At 44.9% G+C, this 23,567-nt stretch overlaps 2 protein-coding genes across 2 annotated transcripts in view; one reads left to right on the forward strand and one right to left on the reverse strand.

The window, feature by feature from the left end:
- Positions 1 to 6,727: 6,727 nt before the first annotated feature.
- On the reverse strand, positions 6,728 to 10,254 carry LOC135545539 (large ribosomal subunit protein uL24). Its single transcript, XM_064973207.1, has 4 exons — positions 10,181 to 10,254; positions 9,138 to 9,313; positions 8,798 to 8,938; positions 6,728 to 6,894 (listed from the first exon to the last, which is right to left on the reverse strand). Exons 2-4 carry the CDS (start codon positions 9,303 to 9,305, stop codon positions 6,766 to 6,768), a joined length of 438 nt encoding a protein of 145 aa, XP_064829279.1. The 5' UTR covers positions 9,306 to 9,313; positions 10,181 to 10,254; the 3' UTR covers positions 6,728 to 6,765.
- Positions 10,255 to 12,500: 2,246 nt separating this feature from the next.
- Positions 12,501 to 23,567, forward strand: part of LOC135545159 (serine/threonine-protein phosphatase 2A 55 kDa regulatory subunit B beta isoform-like) — a 68,976-nt gene continuing 57,909 nt past the window's right edge. The window contains exon 1 of the mRNA XM_064972793.1: positions 12,501 to 12,579. Within this exon, the coding sequence (XP_064828865.1) occupies positions 12,501 to 12,579 (79 nt within the window). The remainder of the gene's footprint in view (positions 12,580 to 23,567) is intronic.

Below are 23,567 nucleotides of genomic sequence, written 5' to 3' on the forward strand. Positions count from 1 at the left end.
ACTTCGCCACAATAAACTGGGCTGGTAGTCCAAGATTTTTTATAAATAAACCAAGATAGACTACAGCCTGTTGTTTCCAATGCGAACAGATGGGTCATAGTGGGCAGAACAAGCATGCGGGTGGGCAGAGCCCAAGCACGAGCTAGCGAGATCATATTGGCCCGTTCTAGCATACATCTGTATAGTTCCGTTGGGGACGCCTACTCTGTGAAATGCGCGTGTGCAATAACTCGATTTTCCATTCCGAAACAACGCGATTTTTTACAACTTTAGCAAAGGCGAAAGTCTACAAAACTTACTCCACTCTGTTCATAACACATTTTATTTTTGGGAACAGCAAACTGTATTGAGATCAAATGTTTAATCGATGAGAAGATTTGCTAAATGTATCCCAAAATTAATCTCGTCCAGTTTCTCCCACTCCCCGCCAGCGTGCTTCCTCTCACTACCATATTTGGAACGGATGCTTCATAATCCAGTGATTTAACTATCTCATTGTTCTGTGGGGTAGTGGTGCCAAAAATTGTTCATAAACTGAACCTTGGAAACTTGATCCAATGGGAAAATCAATGGAGTTTTTGGATAAATGGCCAAAATATCTTAGACCTTTTTTCTATGAAATAATCTTCATCAACTAATGGCACTTTTTGTGAATTTTGAAGGATTTATGTGTAGCAAAAAGCCCTCCAGGACACATACAGCACCCGATGTCACAGGAAGGCCAAAAAAAGATCATCAAGGACAACAACCACCCAAGCCACTTGCCTGTTCACCCCGCTACCATCCAGAAGGTGAGGTCAGTATAGGTGCATCAAAGCTGGTACCGAGAGGCTGACAAACAGTTTCTATCTCAAGGCCATCAGACTGTTAAACAGCCATCACTAACACAGAGGCTGTTGCCGAGATACAGACTTGAAATCATTGGCCACTTTAATAAATGGATCACTAGTCACTTCAATAATGCCACTTGTTTACATATCTTGCATCACTCATCTCATATGTATACACTGTATTTTATATACTGTATTGCATCTTGCCTACGCCGATGTCATTGCTCATCCTTATGTATATATTCTTATTCCATTCCTTTACTTAGATGTATTGTTTATATATATATATACCTTTATTTCAACAAGGAACACAGACTGAGACCAAGGTCTCTTTTACAGCTGGGCCCTGCGTACAATGATTAAGAAACTACACAAGACAAAGAAAACGATCACAGATAGCACAACAACATAAAATACTGCAGCAGATTGTTACATTTACACACAGGTTATTCCCCTAACAGGTTATTCCCCTAACAGGTTATTCCCCTAACAGGATTTATTCCCCTAACAGGTTATTCCCCTAACAGCACAAGAACTTGCATTACCTGAAACAGTTACAAGCAATACAAAAATAAAAATCCTCCAATAAATGTTTAAAATGGGCGACAGGGAGACAAGAGTCTTAAGTTAAAGTTTAGTCTGCAGACTTTTCCATTGGCAAGGAGCGTAACAGGAAAAGGCAGCCATACCCAACTCTGTGGAAATCACATGGGCCTCAAGTGTAATCCATGCTTGAGACCTGGTGTTAGGAATTCTAATTCTAATATTGATGAGTGATGATAAATAAGAAGGTAGCTTATTCAGAAGTGCTTTATAGACAAACACGAGAGCTTGTTGTTCTCGTCTCACGGACAACGAAGTCCAACCCACATTTTGATATAAAACACAGAGGTGAGTTCTGTAGCTAGCACCCGTAGTAAACCTAAGTGCGCAATGATAAATAGAATCAAGCGATTTAAGTGTGAATGCTGTAGCATGCTTGTAGATAAAATCCACAATCTATAACAGACATAAAAGTAGCTTGCACAATTTGTCTTCTATTTGTAGAGGACAAACCTGTCCTGTTTCTAAAGAGGAAACCTAGCTTGATTTTTAGCTATTTATAAAGTTCGTCAATATGCATTTTAAAAGACAGTTCATCATCCAACCATATCCCTAAGTATTTATACGCAGAGACCTGATTAAATCTAGAACCATCTAAGCTCATAAGTGCAAGTGTATTTTCAACCAACTTTTTATAAATCATAAAATGTGTTTTCTTTGCATTTAAAACAAGTTTTGGCTGTATAAAGACCCTTGTAATATCTTCAAATCTGTCTCCAATAGTGATAATGCTTGGTCAGCCGTTGAAGCGATAAAGTACATGACAGTGTCATCAGCATATAAATTAATTTGACACTTTCTTATCTCATCACCGATATTGTTTATGTAGAGAGTGAACAGCAATGGACCAAGTATAGAACCTTGTGGGACCCCTTTAACCAACTCCAATGGCTCCGACAGGATGTCCTCGACTCTAACAGCCTGATTTGCATCCTTTAGATAGTCATGAAACCAACGACATGCATCCAATCCCAGCCCTATTGATGACATTTTACCCAAAATTATCGCATGGTCTACAGTGTCAAAAACTTGAGACAAATCTATGAACAAGGCGGTACAGTGCTTTCTATTATCTAGGGCATTAGTAATATCATTTACAACACGTACAGTGGCCGTAATAGTACTGTGTTTAGGTCTGAAGCCAGATTGATTAGTAGAAAGAGTATTGTTAACAGATAAAAAATTCAATACCATCACCACCCTTGAAGAGTGGTAAAACAAAAGCTGTTTTCCAAGATTTAGGAATCTTTTCTACCACAAATGTTTGATTAAAGATATGCATCACTGTAGTAGAAATAATAGGTGCCGCAAACTTGAGTAAATATCCAGATAGTCAGCGCCTAATGATTTCTTAGAATCTATTGCAGATAGTGCAGATAAGACCTCATCTTCTGTGACTTTTTCAAAATTAAAAAAACTGCTTTAAAAAGAAAATAAAAAATTATAGGCCGAGGGACTGAAACAATAGACCGGTCAGGATCATGTTGGCCATTTTTTCATTCAAAAAGAAAACCATCAGAAATAAAAGTATTATTTAAAAACATCACAAATTTCAGTTCGGTCACTGATGATCCCAGATTCCGATGTAATTTGCTACGGCAGGGAAGTCAAGGAGTTTCCTCATTTAAGTGAGTTAACAGTTTTCCAGAATTTAGCGGGATCACCAGCAGACTCTGTCATAGCATCAAGAAAATACCTAGATTTTGAATTTTTATCCCCATTTATTTCTTAATTGCCTAAAAAGCAGCCAATCAGCTGTTTCGCCAGTTGTCCTCGCCAAGGCCCATGCTTGATTCTTTTGCAGAAAAAGGATTTTCAAATCACAGGAGAACGAAGGATTAGTTCCATTTTTTACCCTAAATCGCTTTAACGGGCGTTTTGATCAGCCATACATTTGGTTGATGTAGAATGTGTATTACGTAGTTGTTGTGGAATTGTTAGATTACATGTTAGATCGGGTCACATCTCCTGCAGCTCTGTCGCACGCTGGGTATGTACATAGTCAATGGTAGGCTTCGAGGGGACTCCTATGGTAGGTACACCTATAGCTCATCTCTTGGCAGTAGTACTGTAGACTACTTTATCACTGACCTCAACCCAGAGTCTCTCAGAGCGTTCACAGTCAGCCCACTGACACTCCTATCAGACCACAGCAAAATCACAGTCTACTTAAACAGAGCAATACTCAATCCTGAGGCATCAAAGCCAAAGGAACAGAGTAACTGGCATTAAGAAATGCTATAGATGGAAGGAATGCAGTTTGGAATCCTACCAAAAAACAATTAGGCAACAACAAATTCAATCCCTTTTAGACAATTTCCTGGGTAAAACGTTCCACTGTAATAGTGAAGGTGTAAACTTGGCAGTAGAAAATCTTAACAGTATATTTGACCTCTCAGCTTCCCTATCAAATCTAAAAATCTCAAATAGAAAACCGAAGAAAATTAACAATAATGACAAATGGTTTGATGAAGAATGCAAAAGTCTAAGAAAGAAATTGAGAAACCTGTCCAAACAAAAACATAGAGACCCGAAAAACCTGAGTCTACGCCTTCACTATGGTGAATCACTAAAACAATACAGAAATACACTACGGAAAAAGAAGGAACAGCATGTCAGAAATCAGCTCAATGTAATTGAAGAATCCATAGACTCTAACCACTTCTGGGAAAATTGGAAAACACTAAACAAACAACAACACAAAGAATTATCTATCCAAAATGGAGATGTATGGGTAAACCACTTCTCCAATCTTCTTGGCTCTATAACAAAGAATAAAGAGCAAAAACATATACATGATCAAATACAGATCTTAGAATCAACTATTAAAGACTACCAGAACCCACTGGATTCTCCAATTACATTGAATGAGTTACAGGACAAAATAAAAACCCTCCAACCCAAAAAGGCCTGTGGTGTTGATGGTATCCTCAATGAAATGATCAAATATAAAGACAACAAATTCCAAATGGCTATACTAAAACTCTTTAACATCATCCTTAGCTCTGGCATCTTTCCCAATATTTGGAACCAAGGACTGATCACCCCAATCCACAAAAGTGGAGACAAATTTGACCCCAATAACTACCGTTGGAATATGCGTCAACAGTAACCTTGGGAAAATCCTCTGCATTATCATTAACAGCAGACTCGTAAATTTCCTCAATGAAAACAATGTACTGAGCAAATGTCAAATTGGCTTTTTACCAAATTACCGTACAACAGACCATGTATTCACCCCGCACACCCTAATTGACAACCAAACAAACCAAAACAAAGGCAAAGTCTTCTCATGCTTTGTTGATTTCAAAAAAGCCTTTGACTCAATTTGGCATGAGGGTCTGCTATACAAACTGATGGAAAGTGGTGTTGGGGGTAAAACATACGACATTATAAAATCCATGTACACAAACAACAAGTGAGCGGTTAAAATTGGCAAAAAACACACATTTCTTCACACAGGGTTGTGGGGTGAGACAGGGATGCAGCTTAAGCCCAACCCTCTTCAACATATATATCAACGAATTGGCGCAGGCACTAGAAAAGTCTGCAGCACCCGGCCTCACCCTACTAGAATCTGAAGTCAAATGTCTGCTGTTTGCTGATGATCTGGTGCTTCTATCACTAACCAAGGAGGGCCTACAGCAGCACCTAGATCTTATGCACAGATTCTGTCAGACCTGGGCCCTGACAGTAAATCTCAGTAAGACCAAAATAATGGTGTTCCAAAAAAGGTCCAGTCACCAGGACCACAAATACAAATTCCATCTAGACACTGTTGCCCTAGAGCACACAAAAAACTACACATACCTTGGCCTAAATATCAGCGCCACAGGTAACTTCCACAAAGCTGTGAACGATCTGAGACAAGGCAAGAAGGGCATTCTATGCCATCAAAAGGAACATAAATTTCAACATACCAATTAGGATTTGGCTAAAAATACTTGAATCAGTCATAGAGCCCATTGCCCTTTATGGTTGTGAGGTCTGGGGTCCGCTCACCAACCAAGACTTCACAAAATGGGACAAACACCAAATTGAGACTACACGCAGAATTCTGCAAAAATATCCTCAGTGTACAACGTAGAACACCAAATAATGCATGCAGAGCAGAATTAGGCCGATACCCACTAATTATCAAAATCCAGAAAAAAGCCGTTAAATTCTATAACCACCTAAAAGGAAGCGATTCCCAAACCTTCCACAACAAAGCCATCACCTACAGAGAGATGAACCTGGAGAAGAGTCACCGAAGCAAGCTGGTCCTGGGGCTCTGTTCACAAACACACCCTACAGAGCAGCACAATTAGACCCAACCAAATCATGAGAAAACAAAAAGATAATTACTTGACACATTGGAAAGAATGAACAAAAAAACAGAGCAAACTAGAATGCTATTTGGCCCTACACAGAGAGTACACAGCGGCAGAATACCTGACCACTGTGACTGACCCAAAATTAAGGAAAGCTTTGACTATGTACAGACTCAGTGAGCATAGCCTTGCTATTGAGAAAGGACGCCGTAGGCAGACAGGGATCTCAAGAGAAGACAGGCTATGTACTCACTGCCCACAAAATGAGGTGGAAACTGAGCTGCACTTCCTAACCTCCTGCCCAATGTATGACCATATTAGAGAGACATATTTCCCTCAGATTACACAAATCCACAAAGAATTCGAAAACAAATCCAATTTTGAAAAACTCCCATATCTACTGGGTGAAATTCCAGTGTGCCATCACAGCAAGATTTGTGACCTGTTGCCACGAGAAAATGACAACCAGTGAAGAACACACACCATTGTAAATACAACCCATATTTATGCTTATTTATTTTATCTTGTGTCCTTTACCATTTGTACATTGTTAAAACACTGTATATATAAATATATATATATAATATGACATTTGTAATGTCTTTATTGTTTTGAAACTTCTGTATGTGTAATGTTTACTTTTATTTTTTATTTCACTTTATATATTCACTTCATATAGTATCTACCTCACTTGCTTTGGCAATGTTAACACGTTTCCCATGCCAATAACGCCCTTGAATTGAATAGTGCTGCACTGTCAGAACTAGAAGCACAAGCATTTCACTACACTCGCAATAACATCTGCTAACCATGTGTATGTGACCAATAGAATTCGTTTTGGACGTGAACCATCATGCGATTCGGCCGGTTCCACCAAGCTAAACCAGAGTATTAAGCAAAACAAAGACATCCCCATACGTGTGGCTTGCCCACTGTGCAGCACTTTACTGTGATAAAACCATTTACGACAGACAATTCAAATAGATTTTTTACAACAGTTTATTGTAAACAATACATTTTCACTCTGCCATCTTCTCAATGGTTTCCTCCTTGTATTTGCCCTTCTCCTTTCCGTCAGCGCGAGACTTGGCCTTACGCTCCAGGATCTTCTTGCGATCCTTGTCCAGCTTTAGCCTGGTGATCACAACCTGAGAGGGAAGAGGGAAAAGAGGTGTATTGGCACAATCATTTAGAGCAGAAGGAGGATTGGTTCTAGGTCAACTTCAATATAAAGTGTGGTGAAAAGACAAGATTCCTGAAACACAAACTGAATTCCTCTTCACGAAGAAACACTTCTCTGCCACAAAACTAGTCTAGCTACGCCATGGAGAAACATCTCAGCCACAATACTAGTCTAGCTACGCCATGGAGAAACATCTCTGCCACAAAACTAGTCTAGCTACGCCATGGAGAAACATCTCAGACACAATACTAGTCTAGCTACGACATGGAGAAACATCTCAGCCACAATACTAGTCTAGCTACACCATGGAGAAACATCTCAGCCACAATACTAGTCTAGCTACGCCATGGAGAAACATCTCAGCCACAATACTAGTCTAGCTACACCATGGAGAAACATCTCAGCCACAATACTAGTCTAGCTACGCCATGGAGAAACATCTCAGCCACAATACTAGTCTAGCTACACCATGGAGAAACATCTCAGCCACAATACTAGTTTAGTTACACCATGGAGAAACATCTCAGCCACAATACTAGTCTAGCTACGCCATGGAGAAACATCTCAGCCACAATACTAGTCTAGCTACGCCATGGAGAAACATCTCAGCCACAATACTAGTCTAGCTACACCAGATGTAGGCTAGGCTTGAGAAGCTAAATTGTGAGTTTCTACAAAACAATGGACAATATGCAATCCTAATCAGTAATGACAAATCCATGTCCAGACATAACACAGAGAGCCTTTCTATTAGACAAATGAGAAGAGCTCTCAAATTCTACACAAGACTGGCGGGGAACTATATCAAAATGTATTACTACTAGTAATATCACTGATGTCCAAGACCAACTGGAGCCAAGTAGGAATGCAATGACCATCAAAAATAAGTAACCTAGGCTAGTCTCACAATTTAACATTGATCCAAGGCAACGGCTTACATGTCAGGTAACTGCACTAAGCGGAGTACTAGCTAGTAGTCAATGTTTCTTCCCCAGTACAAAGCATACACGAGGTGCCTGCTGCCATACGACATGTTCAAATCAGTTTTTTTTTACCTTTATTTTACCAGGCAAGTCAGTTAAGAACAAATTCTTATTTTCAATGACGGCCTAGGAACAGTGGGTTAACTGCCTGTTCAGGGGCAGAACGACAGATTTTGTACCTTGTCAGCTCGGGGATTTGAACTTGCAACCTTTCGGTTACTAGTCCAATGCTCTAACCACTAGGCTACACTGCTGTCCAGAGACTTACAGTAAGGCGGACTACAGTCAACTAATCTTCCTTCATAACAGGAAAACACCCATTGCCATGACATCTGAAGGCTGAAACAAGTGGTGGATGGCAAATAGCTGTACATTGGCTCAGTTTACCCAGGCACCCTATGGAAACATTTTAACTCTTTCTCAAGTAAACATTCCTTGATTCCACACCTTGTCAAAGTGCATTGGAGAAAATCAATTGGAGAAAAGCATCTAGAAACTGATGTGTTACCATGGCTTGTCCAATGGAAATACGCAAATTTAAATCTGCAATTTTTTTTTTTAACCGACCATGGCCCAGGTGTGGTGACCACTGAGCTTGGACACACTGATAAACCTGTAGGTATTTAGAAATTCCTACAGGTATGCAACACCAACAGGTAGCTGCTGAGAATGGAAGTTATTTAGATGGCGTTAAAGCCATTTTTTTTTGCGTCACTCCACAACAGAAAATAGTAATTTTTGAAAAACCACTGTGGACCACTCAAATTTAGTTGAGACACTAAAACAATCATTATCAACAATGGTACAGACATCATGTATAATACATCTATACATGTGTCAAAAAGGTACAGGTGTGTGACTACAGGTAAGATGCCAGAGCCTCACCTTGCTGGGGTGGATGCCGACGTGCACGGTGGTGCCGTTGGCCTTCTCTCTCTGCACGCGCTCAATGTAGATGACATACTTCTTCCTGTAGACCTGCACTACCTTGCCAATCTGCTGGCCTTTGTAGTGTCCACGGACAACCTGCACAGCAAAAACATGGAAAATGTCATTCATAACCACGTGACCAAAATCCTAACGTTCATTTGAATTGGTCAGAAATCAGGTGTTAGTTCTGGACTGGAGTTTTATGTAGTTCCTCGGGCGTGTTAGTAACAACTAATAAGGCAACCTCATAATTAGTATCAAGCCTGGTCAAACTGTGTAGTTCTGGGATCTTCACCTGGACCTCGTCGTCCTTGCGGATGGGCATGGACCTGGCATTGTACTTCTGACGGAGCTCCTTGGAGAGGGGGGAGGACATGATCTTCCTCCGGATGTGTGAGGGGGCATTGAAGTGCCTCTTGCGGTTCTTACGCCGCGAGGATGTCACAAATGGATTCAGCTTCATGTTGATGACTGTAGGGCAAACACAGTAGACAACATTCAGACTAGAGCGGTAGGATGGCCCGACCGATCAATCACAACTTGCGACATTTGTCGTCTAGGCAACATGTTTGTTACCAGTAACAAACCAAAACAACTGCATAGTTTATGTACAAAACAAAGCCAAGAGATTCCCGACCGAAAGATAACGTTTGTTCGCGAGCCTTATTAGCGAGCACCTCAAGCGATATACTGTTGTTAAGGTGAAGCTAGTTAGCTACATAGCTAACGTTAGCTTGTCATTATCGCAAACTCATGTCAATAGCTACAACATTTAGCTAGCTAGACAAGCTATTCACCCAACAACTGCATAACTAACGTTTAACCGTCCAGAGACAATCAGAGACCACCACCTACAAGTTCACACAAAAATCAATGAGCTGCTATGTACGCGTCACATCCATGCTTTCAACATGGCATGGGTACACAGATAGCTACCTAGCAAGGTTGCGAATGCTATGTTTGATGCTTGTCAAGCGCAGTGGACTTCAGTGTTAGCGACATTCAAACTACACATTTCAATGCCATGGGGTTCGCTAAAATATGAGACACTATGAAAATAAATCGTGAAATTAATGTTCGGGCCCAGTTCAATTCGTAGCCTGTCTGCCATTCTCTGGGGTTTAACGGGTAGCTATAGCAAGCCAGCACCGGTCGAGGGATGCAGATTCCGATACGTTTTTATTTAGCAACCAATATAAAATGTGGTTCCAATAGCGATCACTATATAAATATATCAGCGGCACCTGACTCTACGAGTACTTTTGGGGACCAACAAAAGTGTATAACATAGGATGGATGTTGATAACTTTGGTGAAAATGTCAACAAGGAATTCTTACCCTGCCGATTACTCCTCTATGACCGGCGGAAAAGAGACTCTCATTGTACTTCCGCTCACATTAGTTCACACATGAGTCCCGCGAGAAGTGCACACAGAATGAGAGTTACTGCTGCTTGTACTTCGAAGTTGAAAGTTACAATCAATCAAAATAATCAATTTTAATCCAAAATAAAAATGTACAAATATGTATATGTAGTACATTGACAAATATGAAATGTTTCTTTGTTCCTACAAGATTGTTACTGTGCTTTGGTGTTTCACATTAGTCAATGGAATGTATTTTGGCTGTTTATGGATTAGGCCTACAATTTCATGAAAATATTAAATCCAGTAAGGGACGACGACGCCAACAAGAGAAAAAGCATATAGTTTCATGGGGAGGCATCGTTTGATGGAACAGTTCCAATGCCTCTCAGAGCATGCTATAGGTTGGTGGTCAGTGTGTGTGTGTGTGTGTGAGTTCGTCAGGGCGGGCTATACGCGCAGTATGGATGTTGTCCAGGAGATGTCGCCATAAAGCATGATGCAATTTAGTCGGACCTCCTGGACCTTTTAGGACTTTCCATCTTGACTGACACCCTGACCATCAATTAGTAGGCAATATTTCCCGAGAAGAGACCTAATACAAACAAACTACACTGAACAAAATTATAAACACAACATGTAAGCCATGGAATGACTGGTCACTTTAATATTGGAACACTAGTCACTTTAATAATGGACCACTAGTCACTTTAATAATGGACCACTGGTCACTTTAATAATGGAACACTAGTCACTTTAATAATGGACCACTGGTCACTTTAATAATGGAACACTAGTCCCTTTAATAATGGAACACTGGTCACTTTAATAATGGAACACTGGTCACTTTAACAATGGAATCAGTGGTCACATTAATAATGCAATCACTAGTCACTTTAATAATGGAACACTAGTCATTTTAATAATGGAACACCAGTCACTTAAATTATGTTGATGTAACAGTATAGACGTTACGTCTGTCCCCTCGCCCCGACCTGGGCGCGAACCAGGGACGCTCTGCACACGTCGGCAGCCACCCTCGAAGCATCGTTACCCATCACTCCACAAAAGCCACGGCTCTTGCAGAGCAAGGGGAACCACTACTTCAAGGTCTCAGAGCAAGTGACGTCACCGATTGAAACGCCACTAGCGCGCACCACCGCTAACTAGCTAGCCATTTCACATCGGCTACATTGACATACTGCTTTACTAATTTCATATGTATATACTGTATTCTATTCTACTGTATTCTACTCAATGCCACTAGTCAATGTCCTCATTTTTATATATTTCTTAATTCCATTATTGTTACTTTATATTTGTGTGTATTGTTGAATTGTTATATATTTCTGCACTGTTGGAGCTAGGAATACAAGCATTTTGCTCCACCCGCAATAACATCTGCTAAATATGTGTAAGTGGGTGGGCCACGTGGGTGGGCCTAAGCCCTCCAAGGCCCACCCATGGCTGCACCCCTGCCCAGTCATGTGAAATCCATAGATTAGGGCCTAATAAGTCAATTGATATAAATGTATTTCCTATGAACTGTAACTCAGTAAAAAGGTTTTGTTGGACGTTGCGTTCATATTTGTGTTCAGTATACATTGTAGCCTGTTAATTGTGGCTTGCTTGACAGGTATTAATCACCATCATCTAGCCCATTTGTCAGTTTATTAAAACAATATATATATATATATATATTCTCCTGTATCCAAGCCTAAATCCCATGAAGGGCTGAAACACTTTAACTATATATAAGTTAGGCTATCAACCTCTGTCCTTAAAGAGTTGCGGAATTTCCAATTCACTTCGCGCTCTAAATTCTACAATTATTTGGGCGCCTTCGCTCTCTAAATTATACAATTATATAGGCTATTTAAGAAGACGGGGCGGAGGGCATAGGTTAATTTGAATCACGCCGAGACCAGGCAATTTCCAACTCCGCTACACACTACCCCGTACCCCCTCCGGCCCCCTCCCTACCGACTCCCATCAGATAACCGGTAAAAGAGGCGCAACAACCCCCAGTCCTGGCCTGCGCGACACGGGATAAAATGACACCATGCAGATAAAAACGGGATGAACACCGAAGCAAAAGGCCTTGTCACGGATATCAGCGCGCTGTTATAAAGGGTTCTGACCATGCTCGGCCCGCACTGTCTGCCTGGGTGACAGTGATGCGGTCATAGCGCGAGCAGTTCCAGCTCGTTCCATCCCTCTCCGGTCTCTCTCTTGCGGCAGTTCGGATGTGGAGCCAACACCGGAGCACTGCTTTCTGCTAACCGGAGAAGAAGATGAAATGTTTTTCCCGTTATCTCCCGTATCTCTTCCGCCCTCCCACCACCATCCCATCTTCCACATGCCACACCGAAGGTAGGTAGAGACTCAGGAGCTGTGTGTATTGTGGTCGATAGGGGAGGGGAGTTTAGATGTATAGTATAGATCTCGTTATGTTATTGATCATATGGTGAACTATACTGCATATAGGCCTATATGCTTTATCCGTGCTTCTGACCTTAACTGTGTGAGCTGTCATTGTGAGCTGTCATATAGGGTCTGTGTCCTGTCTGTGGTTTTATCCTATAGCATGATGTAGTCTAGTTAGGACAGGACAACACTTATGAATGCAAACGTCACCACTGACTGTAACTCGGATCTGGGTGAAATAGGCCTACTTTTGGGCTTCATTTTGCCTGGAATTTGCACTTTTGGGACTATTCTAAGTATGGGAAAGTATTTGACATGTGATTTTACTCTGGTTGTGCTCCATAAGTGGATAGAAGTTTAGAACTGATCATTCTGAGAATCCTTCAGAGAAACCTGATCATTCTGAGAAGCCTGATCATTCTGAGAAACCTGATCATTCTGAGAAGCCTGATCATTCTGAGAAGCCTGATCATTCTGAGAAGCCTGATCATTCTGAGAAGCCTGATGATTCTGAGAAGCCTGATCATTCTGAGAAGCCTGATGATTCTGAGAAGCCTGATCATTCTGAGAAGCCTGATGATTCTGAGAAGCCTGATCATTCTGAGAAGCCTGATCATTCTGAGAAGCCTGATGATTCTGAGAAGCCTGATCATTCTGAGAAACCTGAGAAACCTGATCATTCTGAGAAGCCTGCTCATTCTGAGAAACCTGATCATTCTGAGAAGCCTGATCATTCTGAGAAGCCTGATCATTCTGAGAAGCCTGATCATTCTGAGAAACCTGATCATTCTGAGAAACCTGCTCATTCTGAGAAACCTGATCATTCTGAGAAGCCTGATCATTCTGAGAAGCCTGATCATTCTGAGAAACCTGATCATTCTGAGAAGCCTGATCATTCTGAGAAGCCTGATCATTCTGAGAAGCCTGCTCATTCTGAGAAGCCTGAGAAGCCTGCTCATTCTGAGAAGCCTGAGAAGCCTGCTCATTCTGAGAAGCCTGAGAAGCCTGCTCATTCTGAGAAGCCTGAGAAGCCTGCTCATTCTGAGAAGCCTGAGAAGCCTGCTCATTCTGAGAAGCCTGAGAAGCCTGCTCATTCAGTGAAACCTGATCATTCTGAGAACTTCTTGGTAAACAGCACTACTACCATTTCATTCGAACAGTGTGACATCTGTGTTTCAATGTTCTCTTGTTAATTTGTCTGGTATTATACAGGGGTATGCCACATTCCATGTGCTTCTTTTTGTTTTCTCATGATTTGGTTGGGTCTAATTTTGTTGCTGTCCTGGGGCTCTGTTTGTGTCTGTGAACAGGGCCCCAGGACCAGCATGCTTAGGGGACTGTTCTCCAGGTTAATCTCTCTGTAGGTGATGGCTTTGCTATGGAAGGTTTGGGAATCGCTTCCTTTTAGGTGTGTGTGTGTGTGTGTGTGTGTGTGTGTGTGTGTGTGTGTGTGTGTGTGTGTGTGTGTGTGTGTGTGTGTGTGAGAGAGAGAGAGAGAGAGAGAAAGAGAGGTCACAGTGGTTAAAATTGTATACTGACTAGTTGTAGAGGCCACAGTGTGTGGCCTAGCTTGTATTGAGACATAACATGGAGGGATGGAGGCTGAGAATGAGATACTACATTATTTAACCTTAATTAAAGCATCCCTCTCACACATGCAGTCTCATATAGACAGTCAGGGAAAGAAGCCTTCAGAATGAATATATGTGACCTATATTTTACTGAGTGGGAAAACTGTCTGCCTTGGATATCAGATGTGTGTATATATAAGGCTCAGTCAGTTAGTCACAAACACATCCACATGCCCACTCTGTCAATCCTTCCCCCTGTCATCCCTCAAATATACTGTATGCCAGTTACTGTTTAAGGCTCAGTCAGTTAGTCACAAACACATCCACATGCCCACTCTGTCAATCCTTCCCCCTGTCATCCCTCAAATATACTGTATGCCAGTTACTGTATAAGGCTCAGTCAGTTAGTCACAAACACATCCACATGCCCACTCTGTCAATCCTTCCCCCTGTCATCCCTCAAATATACTGTATGCTAGTTATAAGGCTCAGTCAGCCAGTCCAGCCCTCCATCCCTCACTCATTCACAAAGACACGCAGGGATGCATACACATGCATATACGTACACCAGCTTGTTCATTCACTCATCCAAACCCCCCCTCACACACACACACCCCTTTCCCATCCCCTCCTGCCGGTACTGACCCTCAATAACAGCCCAGTAGAGCAGCCCAGTGGAGCAGCCCAGTGGAGCACTCCCCAGTGGAGCACTCCCCAGTGGAGCACTCCCCAGTGGAGCACTCCCCAGTAGAGCAGCCCAGTAGAGCAGCCCAGTAGAGCAGCCCAGTAGAGCAGCCCAGTAGAGCAGCCCAGTGGAGCAGCTCAGTAGAGCAGCCCAGTGGAGCAGCTCAGTGGAGCACTCCCCAGTGGAGCACTCCCCAGTGGAGCACTCCCCAGTAGAGCAGCCCAGTAGAGCAGCCCAGTGGAGCAGCCCAGTGGAGACTCAGCTCCCCAGTGGAGCACTCCCCAGTGGAGCAGTGGAGCACTCCCCAGTAGTGGAGCAGCCCAGCCCAGTAGAGCAGCCCAGTGGAGCAGCTGAGTTCAGTGGAGCAATCAGTGGAGCAGCCCAGGAGCAGCCAGCCCAGTTTTTAGTCAGTTTAGCAGCCACTCTTATCCAGAGCAACATAGAGCAGCCCAGTAGAGCCCAGTAGAGCAGTAGCAGCCCAGTACAGTAGCACTCCCCAGTGAGCACTCCCCAGTAGAGCATTTCAGCCCAGTAGAGCAGCCCAGTGGAGCACTCCCCAGTAGAGCAGCCCAGTAGAGTGGAGCAGCCCAGTGGAGCACTCCCCAGTGGAGCACTCCCCAGTGGAGCACTCCCCAGTAGAGCATTTGGAGCAGCTCATGGAGCAGCTGTGAGTACAGTAGACAGCCCAGTGGAGCAGCCCAGTAGACCAGCCCAGTGGAGCAGCCCAGTGGAGCAGCCCAGTAGACCAGCCCAGTAGACCAGCCCAGTGGAGCAGCCCAGTGGATCAGAGCTTTCAAATTTCTACATTAGACTTTTTAGTCATTTTACAGCCATTTATCCAGAGCAACATACAGTTGTGAGTACATACATTTCATACAGTAGTGAGTGCATACATTTCATACATTTACATACATTTCATACAGTAGTGAGTACATACATTTCATACAGTAGTGAGTACATACATTTCATACACATTAGTGTGCAAGATCTTGAGAATCAGCTGTACATGTGATGGAAGTGTGCACTGCACATGTGATGGAAGAATACACTGTGCATGCAGAGGGTTGCAATTCCATTGAATTGGGGATAGTTTAACCAAAATATGCCACAAGACCTAGAATTGCCTTATGTGTATCCCACAAAAAATGTTCACTGTTATAAGCTAACTGTTTTTGATGAATTTAAGAAATTCCTCATTTGGGGAATTCCCCAAAATTCCCAAAATTCCCAGGCTTAACTTCCCATAGAAAATTTCCCGGAAAGTTTCCAACCCTTTGCAACCCTAGTCACAACAGACCCTGGTTAGATTCCAGGCTGTATCACAACCGTCCGTGATTGGTAGTCCCATAGGGCGGCGCACAATTGTCCCAGCGTCGTCCGGGTTATAAATAAGAAATTGCTCTTAACTGACTTGCTCAGCTAAATAAAGGTAAAAAAAATGTTTAAATAGTATATTTCAGTACAGTATCATCAAGTAGAGTACAGTATAGTCAAGTACAATAGTGTAGAGTAGAGTTCCGTATAGCCAAGTAAAGTAGAGTTTAGTACAGTTGAGTATAGTCAAGTAGAGTTCAGTTCAGGATAGTATAGTCAAGTAGAGTATAGTGCAGTGTGAATTAATGTTTAGGTTTCCAGGCTATCAGTAAAAAGGTGAGAAAAACTGTCAGGTTTCCAGGCATATCAGTAAACAGAGGTGAGAAAAAGAGACATCAGTCAGAGACTACGCTCCAGAGACATCAGGAGCTCCAGAGACTACCCCAGACAGAGACATCAGGAGCTCCAGAGACTACACCCAGGAGACATCCAGACAGAGACAGAGACATCAGGAGCTCCAGAGACTATGGCTCAGACAGAGACAGAGACATCAGGAGCTCCAGAGACTACGGCTCAGACAGAGACATTAGGAGCTCCAGAGACTACGGCCCAGACAGAGACATCAGGAGCTCCAGAGACTACGGCTCAGACAGAGACATCAGGAGCTCCAGAGACTACGGCCCAGACAGAGACATCAGGAGCTCCAGAGACTACGGCTCAGACAGAGACATTAGGAGCTCCAGAGACTACGGCTCAGACAGAGACATCAGGAGCTCCAGAGACTACGGCTCAGACAGAGACATCAGGAGCTCCAGAGACTACGGCCCAGACAGAGACATCAGGAGCTCCAGAGACTACGGCCCAGACAGAGACATCAGGAGCTCCAGAGACTACGGCCCAGACAGAGACATCAGGAGCTCCAGAGGCCCAGACTACGGCCCAGACAGAGACATCAGGAGCTCCAGAGACTACGGCCCAGACAGAGACATCAGGAGCTCCAGAGACTACGGCCCAGACAGAGACATCAGGAGCTCCAGAGACTACGGCCCAGACAGAGACATCAGGAGCTCCAGAGACGACGGCTCAGACAGAGACATCAGGAGCTCCAGAGACTACGGCCCAGACAGACAGAGACATCAGGAGCTCCAGAGACTACGGCCCAGACAGAGACATCAGGAGCTCCAGAGACAGAGACATCACGGCCCAGCCAGAGACATCAGGATCTCCAGAGACTACGGCCCAGACAGAGACATTTACATTTACATTTAAGTCATTTGGCAGACGCTCTTATCCAGAGCGACTTACAAATTGGTGAATTCACCTTATGACATCCAGTGGAACAGCCACTTTACAATAGTGCATCTAAATCATTTAAGGGGGGTGAGAAGGATTACTTTATCCTATCCTAGGTATTCCTTAAAGAGGTGGGGTTTCAGGTGTCTCCGGAAGGTGGTGATTGACTCCGCTGTCCTGGCGTCGTGAGGGAGTTTGTTCCACCATTGGGGGCCAGAGCAGCGAACAGTTTTGACTGGGCTGAGCGGGAACTGTACTTCCTCAGTGGTAGGGAGGCGAGCAGGCCAGAGGTGGATGAACGCAGTGCCCTTGTTTGGGTGTAGGGCCTGATCAGAGCCTGGAGGTACTGCGGTGCCGTTCCCCTCACAGCTCCGTAGGCAAGCACCATGGTCTTGTAGCGGATGCGAGCTTCAACTGGAAGCCAGTGGAGAGAGCGGAGGAGCGGGGTGACGTGAGAGAACTTGGGAAGGTTGAACACCAGACGGGCTGCGGCGTTCTGGATGAGTTGTAGGGGTTTAATGGCACAGGCAGGAGCCCAGCCAACAGCGAGTTGCAGTAATCCAGACGGGAGATGACAAGTGCCTGGATTAGGACCTGCGCCGCTTCCTGTGTGAGGCAGGGTCGTACTCTGCGGATGTTGTAGAGCATGAACCTACAGGAACGGGCCACCGCCTTGATGTTAGTTGAGAACGACAGGGTGTTGTCCAGGATCACGCCAAGGTTCTTAGCGCTCTGGGAGGAGGACACAATGGAGTTGTCAACCGTGATGGCGAGATCATGGGACGGGCAGTCCTTCCCCGGGAGGAAGAGCAGCTCCGTCTTGCCGAGGTTCAGCTTGAGGTGGTGATCCGTCATCCACAGTGATATGTCTGCCAGACATGCAGAGATGCGATTCGCCACCTGGTCATCAGAAGGGGGAAAGGAGAAGATTAATTGTGTGTCGTCTGCATAGCAATGATAGGAGAGACCATGTGAGGTTATGACAGAGCCAAGTGACTTGGTGTATAGCGAGAATAGGAGAGGGCCTAGAACAGAGCCCTGGGGGACACCAGTGGTGAGAGCGCGTGGTGAGGAGACAGATTCTCGCCACGCCACCTGGTAGGAGCGACCTGTCAGGTAGGACGCAATCCAAGAGTGGGCCGCGCGGGAGATGCCCAACTCGGAGAGGGTGGAGAGGAGGATCTGATGGTTCACAGTATCGAAGGCAGCCAATAGGTCTAGAAGGATGAGAGCAGAGGAGAGAGTTAGCTTTAGCAGTGCGGAGCGCCTCCGTGATACAGAGAAGAGCAGTCTCAGTTGAATGACTAGTCTTGAAACCTGACTGATTTGGATCAAGAAGGTCATTCTGAGAGAGATAGCAGGAGAGCTGGCCAAGGACGGCACGTTCAAGAGTTTTGGAGAGAAAAGAAAGAAGGGATACTGGTCTGTAGTTGTTGACATCGGAGGGATCGAGTGTAGGTTTTTTCAGAAGGGGTGCAACTCTCGCTCTCTTGAAGACGGAAGGGACGTAGCCAGCGGTCAGGGATGAGTTGATGAGCGAGGTGAGGTCTCCGGAAATGGTCTGGAGAAGAGAGGAGGGGATAGGGTCAAGCGGGCAGGTTGTTGGGCGGCCGGCCGTCACAAGAAGCGAGATTTCATCTGGAGAGAGAGGGGAGAAAGAGGTCAGAGCACAGGGTAGGGCAGTGTGAGCAGAACCAGTGGTGTCATTTGACTTAGCAAACGAGGATCGGATGTCGTCAACCTTCTTTTCAAAATGGTTGACGAAGTCATCTGCAGACAGGGAGGGGGGGAGGGGGAGGAGGATTCAGGAGGGAGGAGAAGGTGGCAAAGAGCTTCCTAGGGTTAGAGGCAGATACTTGGAATTTAGAGTGGTAGAAAGTGGCTTTAGCAGCAGAGACAGAGGAGGAAAATGTAGAGAGGAGGGAGTGAAAGGATGCCAGGTCCGCAGGGAGGCGAGTTTTCCTCCATTTCCGATCGGCTGCCCGGAGCCCTGTTCTGTGAGCTCGCAATGAGTCGTCGAGCCACGGAGCGGGAGGGGAGGACCGAGCCGGCCTGGAGGATAGGGGACATAGAGAGTCAAAGGATGCAGAAAGGGAAGAGAGGAGGGTTGAGGAGGCAGAGTCAGGAGATAGGTTGGAGAAGGTTTGAGCAGAGGGAAGAGATGATAGGATGGAAGAGGAGAGAGTAGCGGGGAGAGAGAGCGAAGGTTGGGACGGCGCGATACCATCCGAGTAGGGGCAGTGTGGGAAGTGTTGGATGAGAGCGAGAGGGAAAAGGATACAAGGTAGTGGTCGGAGACTTGGGGGGAGTTGCAATGAGGTTAGTGGAAGAACAGCATCTAGTAAAGATGAGGTCGAGCGTATTGCCTGCCTTGTGAGTAGGGGGGAAGGTGAGAGGGTGAGGTCAAAAGAGGAGAGGAGTGGAAAGAAGGAGGCAGAGAGGAATGAGTCAAAGGTAGACTTGGGGAGGTTAAAGTCGCCCAGGACTGTGAGAGGTGAGCCGTCCTCAGGAAAGGAGCTTATCAAGGCATCAAGCTCATTGATGAACTCTCAGAGGGAACCTGGAGGGCGATAAATGATAATGATGTTAAGCTTGAAAGGGCTGGTAACTGTGACAGCATGGAATTCAAAGGAGGCGATAGACAGATGGGTAAGGGGAGAAAGAGAGAATGACCACTTGGGAGAGATGAGGATCCCGGTGCCACCACCCCACTGACCAGAAGCTCTCGGGGTGTGCGAGAACACGTGGGCGGACGAAGAGAGAGCAGTAGGAGTAGCAGTGTTATCTGTGGTGATCCATGTTTCCGTCAGTGCCAAGAAGTCGAGGGACTGGAGGAGGCATAGGCTGAGATGAACTCTGCCTTGTTGGCCGCAGATCGGCAGTTCCAGAGGCTACCGGAGACCTGGAACTCCACGTGGGTCGTGCGCGCTGGGACCACCAGATTAGGGTGGCCGCGGCCACGCGGTGTGGAGCGTTTGTATGGTCTGTGCAGAGAGGAGAGAACAGGGATAGATAGACACATAGTTGACAGGCTACAGAAGAGGCTACGCTAATGCAAAGGAGATTGGAATGACAAGTGGACTACACATCTCGAATGTTCAGAAAGTTAAGCTTACGTAGCAAGAATCTTATTGACTAAAATGATTGAGATGATACAGTACTGCTGGAGTAGGCTAGCTGGCAGTGGCTGCGTTGTTGACTTTGTAGGCTAGCTGGCAGTGGCTGCGTTGTTGACACTACACTAATCAAGTCGTTCCGTTGAGTGTAATAGTTTCTACAGTGCTGCTATTCGGGGCTAGCTGGCTAGCTAGCAGTGTTGATTACGTTACGTTACGTTAAAAGAACGACAATAGCTGGCTAGCTAACCTAGAAAATCGCTCTAGACTACACAATTGTCTTTGATACAAAGACGGCTATGTAGCTAGCTAGCTACGATCAAACAAATCAAACCGTTGTACTGTAATGAAGTGAAATGAAAATGTGATACTACCTGTGGAGCGAAGCGGAATATTGACCGGGTTGTTGACGTTCTATTCGGTAGACGTTGGCTAGCTGTTGGCTAGCTAGCTAGCAGTATCTCCTACGTTAAGGACGACAAATAGCTGGCTAGCTAACCTCGGTAAATTAAGATAATCACTCTAAGTCTACACACTCTAAACTACACAATTATCTTGGATACGAAGACAGCAAAGACAACTATGTAGCTAGCTAACACTACACTAATCAAGTCGTTCAGTTGAGTGTAATAGTTACTACAGTGCTGGTATTCGGTAGACGGTGGACGTTAGCTAGCTGCTGGGCAGATAGCAGTGTAGACTACGTTAGGACGACGAAAAATACGATAATTACGCAATTATCTTTGATACAAAGACGCCTATGTAGCTAGCTAAGAAGAAATTGCTAAGGTTAGACAAATCAAACCGTTGTACTATAATGAAATGTAATGAAAAGTTATACTACCTGCGGACCGAAGTGTAGATGCGACCGCTCGCTCCAACCCGGAAGTACATCAGGAGCTCCAGAGACTACGGCCCAGACAGAGACATCAGGAGCTCCAGAGACTACGGCCCAGACAGAGACATCAGGAGCTCCAGAGAGACAGAGACATCAGGAGCCCAGAGACAGAGACAGAGACATCAGGAGCTCCAGAGACTACGGCCCAGCCAGAGACATCAGGATCTCCAGAGACTACGGCTCAGACAGAGACATTAGGAGCTCCAGAGACTACAGCCCAGACAGAGACATCAGGAGCTCCAGAGACTACAGCCCAGACAGAGACATCAGGAGCTCCAGAGACTACGACAGCCCAGACAGAGATATCAGGAGCTCCAGAGACTACGGCTCAGACAGAGACAGGAGACATCAGGACATCAGGAGCTCCAGAGACTACGGCCCAGACAGAGACATCAGGAGCTCCAGAGACTACGGCCCAGACAGAGACATCAGGAGCTCCAGAGACTACGGCCCAGACAGAGACATCAGGAGCTCCAGAGAGACCCAGACAGAGACAGAGACATCAGGAGCTCCAGAGACTACCAGACAGAGACATCAGGAGCTCCAGAGACCGGCCCAGACAGAGACATCAGGCTCCAGACAGAGACAGAGACATCAGGAGCTCCAGAGACTACGGCCCAGACAGAGACATCAGGCTCCAGAGACTACTCCAGAGACTCACAGCCCAGACAGAGACATCAGGAGCTCCAGAGACTACGGCCCAGACAGAGACATCAGGAGCTCCAGAGACAGAGACATCAGGAGCTCCAGACAGAGACATCAGGAGCTCCAGACAGAGACATCAGGAGCTCCAGACAGAGACAGAGACATCAGGAGCTCCAGAGACTACGGCCAGAGACATCAGACAGAGACAGAGACAGAGACATCAGGAGCTCCAGCTCCAGAGACAGAGACATCAGGAGCTCCAGGCCCAGACAGAGACATCAGGAGCTCCAGAGACAGAGACATACGGCTCAGACAGAGACATCAGGAGCTCCAGAGACTACGGCTCAGACAGAGACATCAGGAGCTCCAGAGACTACGGCCCAGACAGAGACATCAGGAGCTCCAGAGACTACGGCCCAGACAGAGACATCAGGAGCTCCAGAGACTACGGCCCAGACAGAGACAGAGACAGAGACATCAGGAGCTCCAGAGACTACGGCCCAGACAGAGACATCAGGAGCTCCAGAGACTACGGCCCAGACAGAGACATCAGGAGCTCCAGAGACCCACGGAGCTCCAGAGACACAACAGAGACATCCCTCCAGAGACCACGGATGTATTCAGCCCAGTCTTTGTGTGTGTGTTTAACAGAAACAACACAAGATAGCATCATTCAGCTGCTCTCTCTTCTCTTTGGTGTTGGACCGCCATTCCTCTGTCTCTGCCCCTGTCTCTGCTCTCTCTCTCTCTCTCTCTCTCTCTCTCTCTCTCTCTCTCTCTCTCTCTCTCTCTCTCTCTCTCTCTCTCTCTCTCTCTCTCTCTATTCAATTTCATTCAATGGGCTTTATTGGCATATGTTTACCTTGCCAAAGCAAGTAAAATAAACAATAAAAAGTGAACAGTGAATATTACATTCATAAAACTAATCTTGTTCCAAAAGAATAAAGACATTTCAAATGTCATATTATGTTTATATACAATGTTGTAACAATGTGCAAATAGTTAAAGTACGAAATGGAAGATAAATCAAGATAAATCTGTATTTACAATAGAGTTTGTTCTTAACTGGTTGCCCTTTTCTTGTGGCAACAGGTCACATATAATGCTGCTTTGATGGCACTATATGGTATTTCACCCAAAAGAAATGGGAGTTTCTCAAAATTGATTTATCTCTCTGTCTCTCTATCTCTCTTTCACACTCTCTCTGCTTCTCTCTTCTTTCCAATAATTTGGTGTATATCATGACAACAACAACAAAAACAATATGTCTCCGGTTAATTACACAATTACAAGGCAAGTCCTAGTTCCCCTTGTGTCTCTGTTCTGCTCTGCTGGATTCTAAAAGGATTATCCTGGAGGGACTGAGTGGTAATCTATAGGATTATAAAGGATTTTCCTGGAGGGACTGAGTG

The sequence above is a fragment of the Oncorhynchus masou genome, chromosome 9 (assembly GCF_036934945.1).
Source record: "Oncorhynchus masou masou isolate Uvic2021 chromosome 9, UVic_Omas_1.1, whole genome shotgun sequence".
Taxonomy (NCBI): domain Eukaryota; kingdom Metazoa; phylum Chordata; class Actinopteri; order Salmoniformes; family Salmonidae; genus Oncorhynchus; species Oncorhynchus masou.